Source organism: Nansenia antarctica (assembly GCF_963989245.1).
Source record: "Nansenia antarctica genome assembly, chromosome: 3".
In the NCBI taxonomy this organism is placed as follows: Eukaryota; Metazoa; Chordata; class Actinopteri; order Argentiniformes; family Microstomatidae; genus Nansenia; species Nansenia antarctica.
In genome coordinates, this window is record NC_137688.1 from 65,202,457 (window position 1) to 65,208,988 (window position 6,532).

Consider the following 6,532-nt stretch of genomic DNA (forward strand, 5'->3'; position numbering starts at 1 on the left):
CTTCTTTTGTACATGATTTAATGATTTATGACATACCTCATTCAAATGGCTAGTACTAAGTGAGATCTTTAACACACGAATTAACATTAGCAGGACACAGATACATTTTAATATTACAAAGGAAAGGAAAGGAGAGGAGAGGAGAGGGGAGGAGAGGAGAGGAGAGGAGAGGAGAGGGGAGGAGAGGGGAGGGGAGGGGAGGGGAGGGGAGGCTAGGAGAGGAGAGGGGAGGAGAGGAGAGGAGATGAAAGGAAAGGAAAAAAGAGGAGAGGAGAGGAGAGGGGAGGAGAGCAGAGGAGAGGAGAGGAGAGGAGAGGAGAGGAGAGGAGAGGAGAGGAGAGGAGAGGAGAAGAGGAGAGGAGAGGAGAGGAGAGGAGAGGAGAGGAGAGGAGAGGAGAGGAGAGGAGAGGAGAAGAGGAGAGGAGAGGAGAGGAGAGGAGAGTAGAGGAGAGGAGAGGAGAAGAGGAGAGGAGAGGAGAGGAGAGGAGAGGAGAAGAGAAGAGGAGAGGAGAGGAGAGGAGAGGAGAAGAGGAGAGGAGAGGAGAGGAGAGGAGAGGAGAGGAGAAGAGGAGAGGAGAGGAGAGGAGAGGAGATGAAAGGAAAAGAAAGGAAAGAAGAGGAGAGAAGAGGAGAGGAGAGGAGAGGAGACCATACCATTTCAGAGTAAACGGATGCAGCCTCGGAATCTTGTGGCGTTCTAACTGACATTCCTTCCGCCTGCAGACTTTCCTGCTTGTTAGAATCGACTCTCTCATTTCCCCTGAAATTCACTCACCACAAACCACCTCGTACACTGTGTGTGTGTGTGTGTGTGTGTGTGTGTGTGTATTTCCATTGGCCAAGTCCCTGAAGGCTGTTCTACCCATTAGAAGAACAGGGCACAGTATGAATCCTTTCACCAGTTAGACATGACCTCATTGGCCAGAGCCATGCAGTGGAAAGCTTGCTTTGACCAATCAGATCAGAGATAACTATGAGGGAAGGAAGTATGAGGGCCATTTAGAAGTGTTAGAACGGGGCCCTGGGCTGTTTTAATAGGAACGAGAGTGTGTGTGTGTGTGTCTGGTGTATGTGTGTGTGTGTGTGTGTGTGTCTGTGTGTGTGTGTGTGTGTCTGTGTGTGTGTGTGTATGTGTGTGTGTGTGTGTGTGTGTGTCACCAAAGCGTAGTATCAACACAAAGAGTGGAAGTGGAATGTCGGAGGAAAAACACAGGAGTTTCCTGTTGTTGGAGAGAACAAGGAAGAGAGAGAGACAGTTGTGTTTAGGTGTGTGTGTGTGTGTGTGTGTGTGTGTGTGTGTCTGTGTGTGAGAGAGAGAGAGAGATTCAAGGGGAGAGAGTTGAAGAGTGAGTAGAGTAGAGTGTGGAAGAGAGAGAGACGTACCCGAGAAAGAGGGTGTGAGAGTGTGAGAGAGCAGGAAAGAGAGAGAGAGAGAGCGCACTAGAGAAAGAGAGAGTGTGTGTGTGAGAGAGAAAGAGAGAGAGAGAGAGAGAGACAGAGAGAGACAAAGGGAGAGAGTGTGTGTGTGTGTGTGTGTGTGTGTGAGAGAGAGCAGGAAAGAGAGAGAGAGAGAGAGAGAGAGAGAGAGAGAGAGAGAGAGAGAGAGAGAGAGAGAGAGAGCGCGCAGGGCATCAGTGGCCACTACGGAAATTACCCCCAACAACCAAAATCATCGGACGGAGAAATGGAGAGAACAGCGGCCGTCGTTTTCCTCCTGTGCATGAGCCCGTTCAGCCGGAGCGACCCGGGGGGTCCGACCTCCGCCACGCCGACCCAGGTGAGACTCGCTGGGCTCCCGGCCCGGTGCCGGTGGGACCCTGGGACATGTGGAAGGAATCTGGGTGGTGAGAATAGTAAACAGTAAAGAATGGAATGAATAGTCAGGATGCAGCAACCTTAAACCTAGACAGAACATGGAACATCCTAACACTAACCCTAACCCTAATACTAACACCAACACTAACCCTAACCCTAACCCTAACACTAACACTAACACTAACACTAACACTAACACTAACACTAACCCTAACACTAACACTAACCCTAAATGTCCTTTCCTAGAGTGGAAACAAAACACGGTGCAGCAGCTTTCAGTCACTCTGCCGCATGCTCCTGGAACAAACTCCCTGAAGAAATCTAGAACTCTAGGCCCAAACAAAATATATTTAAAACTAAGCTAAAAACCTTCATGTTTTGCAGCAGTTATGATTAAACACTAACACTTCTATCAATATATTTGTATCCACTATTATATTATTTAATGTTTTTTAACTTTATCTATTTATTTCTTATATTTCCTCTTGCTGTATTCTTTAATAATGTATGTAAAGCACTTTGAATTGCCCCTGTTGTATGAAATGAGCTAAACAAATAAACTAGTATTGCCTTGCCTTTTAACTGTAGGGTCCTAACCCTAACCCTAAATGTCTGTTAACTGCAGTTTTGTGCCAGTGTTGGGGGTGTTTCTTTGTCTTCAACAGTCTGTTAGTAATGAGACCCTACTTAGAGAAGTGTTATCGCTGGAGGCAAAGATCGGAGGACGGGAATGGGATGAGGAATGTTCCCAAACACTGCATGGAACGGACTGAGGACCACACACAAACACGTGTTTGATACCGTTCCTCATTCTGTTCCGTGCATGACAATCAGCCCCGTCCTCCGTCCTCCGTTTCCTACCTCCGGCGGCCTCTCATCCCCGGCCTCTCTGTGTCCTCAGGTGGCGGCGCTGGAGGGGAGGCAGGGGAGGGGGGACGTCCCTGACGGCCCGGAGCCGGAGCCCACCAGCCAGTTGTCCGACCTGGAGAACACCTACAACTACGTCTGTACGTCTAACACACCTGTGGTCCTCTGGGGTGGTCCTCTTTGGTCCTCTGTGGTCCTCTGTGGTCCTCTGTGGTCCTCTGTGTTCCTCTGTGGTCCTCTGTGGTCCTCTGTGGTCCTCTGTGTTCCTCTGTGTTCCTCTGTGGTCCTCTATGATCTTCTGTGGTCCTCTGTGGTCCTCTGTGATCCTCTGTGGTCCTCTGTGGTCCTCTGTGGTCCTCTGTGATCCTCTGTGGTCCTCTGTGGTTCTCTGTCCTCCTCTGTGTCCCTCTGTGTTCCTCTGGGGTCCTCTGTGGTCCTCTGTGGTCCTCTGTGTTTCTCTGTGGTCCTCTGTGGTTCTCTGTCCTCCTCTGTGTCCCTCTGTGTTCCTCTGTGGTCCTCTGTGGTCCTCTATGATCCTCTGTGGTCCTCTGTGGTCCTCTGTGGTCCTCTGTGTTCCTCTGGGATCCTCTGTGGTCCTCTGTGTTCCTCTGTGATCCTCTGTGTTCCTCTGTGGTCCTCTGTGTTTCTCTGTGGTCCTCTGTGGTCCTCTGTGTTCCTCTGTGATCCTCTGTGTTTCTCTGTGGTCCTCTGTGGTCCTCTGTGTTCCTCTGTGGTCCTCTGTGGTCTTCTGTGGTCCTCTGTGGTCCTCTGTGTTTCTCTGTGGTCCTCTGTGTTCCTCTGTGGTCCTCTATGATCCTCTGTGGTCCTCTGTGGTCCTCTGTGTTCCTCTGTGGTCCTCTGTGGTCCTCTGTCCTCCTCTGTGATCCTCTGTGTTCCTCTGTGGTCCTCTGTGGTCCTCTATGATCCTCTGTGGTCCTCTGTGTTCCTCTGTGGTCCTCTGTGGTCCTCTGTGGTCCTCTGTGATCCTCTGTGATCCTCTGTGTTCCTCTGTGGTCCTCTGTGGTCCTCTGTGGTCCTCTGTGGTCCTCTGTCCTCCTCTGTGATCCTCTGTGTTCCTCTGGGGTCCTCTGTGATCCTCTGTGGTCCTCTGTGTTTCTCTGTGTTCCTCTGTGGTCCCGATAGCTCTATTGGGCTGATATACTACCAAAAGGTCTTTCAGATATTCTGGTGAACTTAACAGGAAGCCAGTGTAGAGTCTCTAAAATAGGAGTTATATCTATATGAGCTCTTCTGCTTGTTTTGGTTAAAACTCTCACTGCTGCATTTTGGACTAATTCAATTGCTAAATTAGTAACTCCTAGCTTCTTGTCTCCTTGTCTCCTCCCAGTGTCCCGGCTGGCAGCCATGGACCAGGCCATCCACAGGCTGAACGTGGGCCACTACACCCTGGACGTGAAGGTCAGCCAGCTGCTGGACAAGCTGACGCGGCTGGAGGGCACGCTGGGAGACGTGGAGGACGGCCTGCTGAGGACGGAGCTGTATGGGCAGGAGAACCGCAGGCTGATTGGCCGGCTGGAGGGTCAGTGTTTACCTTTACCCCTCTCTCTCTAGCATAGCTGGTTCGCTAGCATAGCTGGTTAGCATCGGGCATTTGAAGAAAGACGTGTGTCAGGTGTGTTGGCAGGCCAGGAGTCGCACGTTCGAGGCTCGGTCGGAGCAAATCGAACTGCGACTGGCGGGGGGGGCGACTGTTTGCAACAACTTGACGTCTTCTTTCGAAAAAAACAAAAAGACAAAAAAGGTCTTAAGCCCAGTTCACATCTACTATGTGACGGGACGACGCGACTGAACTCTGGTCATATCGCCGGCGGAATCGCCAGCGATTTGACGACTATGTCAAATCTCAGCAGAACGTCCAGATTTATCCGGAACGTCTGATATTTCTCTTCTTCCTACTTCTTCTTCTTCTTTTTACAACCGTTCTCCCTCTCGTCCCATGGTCCCGCAGGGTGTCAGAAGGGCCGCAGGGTGGGCTACAAGTGCTACCTTGTGTACCGCAACTACGAGAACTACACAGGCGCCGCCCAGCGCTGCCTGGAGCGCGGGGGCAGGATGGCCATGCCGCGGGACAGGAAGGACCAGGAGGCGCTGGCCGAGTACGTCAAGAGCTTCTTCCACCCGGGGAACTGGCCCGTGTGGCTGGGCATCAACGACCTGCGCTCCGAGGGCCTCTACCTGTTCCAGGACAACGTCCGCGTCACCTACTTCCAGTGGCGCAAGCACTTCCTGTCCAGCCAGCCGGACGGCGGGAAGCGGGAGAACTGCGTGGCACTGGCGTCGGACAACGGCGACTGGTGGGACCACTACTGCGACCGGACCATGAACTACCTCTGCGAGTTCGACGTCTGACTGGTCGGGTCGGTCGGTCGGACGGACCCTCTCTCTCACCCACTTCCTGACCCTCTCATTCACTTCCTGTTCCTCTCATCCGCTTCCTGACCATCTCATCCACTTCCTATTCCTCTCATCCACTTCCTGTTCCTCTCATCCACTTCCTGTTCCTCTCATCAATTTCCTGTTCCTCTCATCCACTTCCTTTTCCTCTCATCCACTTCCTGTTCCTCTCATGCACTTCCTGTTCCTCTCATCCACTTCCTGATCCTCTCATCCACTTCCTGATCCTCTCATCCACTTCCTCTCATCCACTTCCTGTTCCTCTCATCCACTTCCTGTTCCTCTCGTCCACTTCCTGTTCCTCTCATTCACTTCCTGTTCATCTCATCCACTTCCTGTTCCTCTCATCCACTTCCTGTTCCTCTCATCCACTTCCTAACTCTTATTAACACGACGAGGCCCTGTGACAAGGAAACCATGTCCCAGCCAAGCAACCATGACACAGTTTGATTATGACAGTTTGATGATGACACAGTTTGATGACACACTTTGATGATGACACACTTTGATGATGACACACTTTGACGATGACACACTTTGACGATGACAGTTATGACACAGTTTGATTGTGACAGTTTGATGATGACACACTTTGATGATGACACAGTTTGATGATGACAGTTATGACACAGTTTGATTATAACAGATTGATGATGACAGTTTGATTGACACATCTAGGCTCCACGCACAACAAGGCCCTTAGTGTCGAACCTGACCAGACCAGTACAACAAAGACCAGTACAGCTCAGATCAGCCCAGTACAGCCCAGACCAGCCCAGTACAGTACAGCCCAGACCAGACCAGTACAGCCCAGACCAGACCAGTACAGCCCAGATCAGACCAGTACAGTACAGCCCAGAACAGTACAGCTCAGACCTTCCCAAAACAGCTCAGACCAGAACAGCTCAGACCAGACCAGTACAGCTCAGAACAGCCCAGAACAGTACAGTTCAGCCCAGACCAGTACAGCTCAGACCAGAACAGTTCAGCTCAGACCAGCCCAGCCCAGAACAGTTCAGCTCAGACCAGAACAGAACAGTTCAGCTCAGACCAGAACAGAACAGTTCAGCTCAGACCAGAACAAAACAGCTCAGACCAGCCCAGAACAGTTCAGCTCAGAACAGTACACCCCAGTACAGTACAGCCCAGCCCAGCCCAAAACAGCTCAGACCAGAACAGTGCAGCTCAGACCAGTACAGCCCAGACCAGCCCAGTACATTTCAGACCAGCCCAGTACAGCTCAGACCAGTAACACACAACCTGACCAGACCAGTATAGCTCACACCAGTAACTTCGAAAGGCTATTTCATGCGTAGTTACCATAGTCACTACATGTATTACAAATAGAGTCTGCTCTTCTGCGTGACAAACGTGAGATTATTGTGGAGTGTCACTGATTCACATAATGGGTCTAATGTCCTTGTGTACTACCTAT

The 6,532-nt window shown here is 51.1% G+C and overlaps 1 protein-coding gene across 1 annotated transcript; it reads left to right on the forward strand.

The window, feature by feature from the left end:
• Window positions 1–1,684: 1,684 nt before the first annotated feature.
• On the forward strand, window positions 1,685–5,081 carry clec11a (C-type lectin domain containing 11A; the record flags this gene model as incomplete). Its single annotated transcript, XM_080527434.1, has 4 exons — window positions 1,685–1,777; window positions 2,717–2,822; window positions 4,031–4,222; window positions 4,652–5,081. 4 exons carry the CDS (start codon window positions 1,685–1,687, stop codon window positions 5,050–5,052), a joined length of 792 nt encoding a protein of 263 aa, XP_080383560.1. The 3' UTR covers window positions 5,053–5,081.
• Window positions 5,082–6,532: the final 1,451 nt, after the last annotated feature.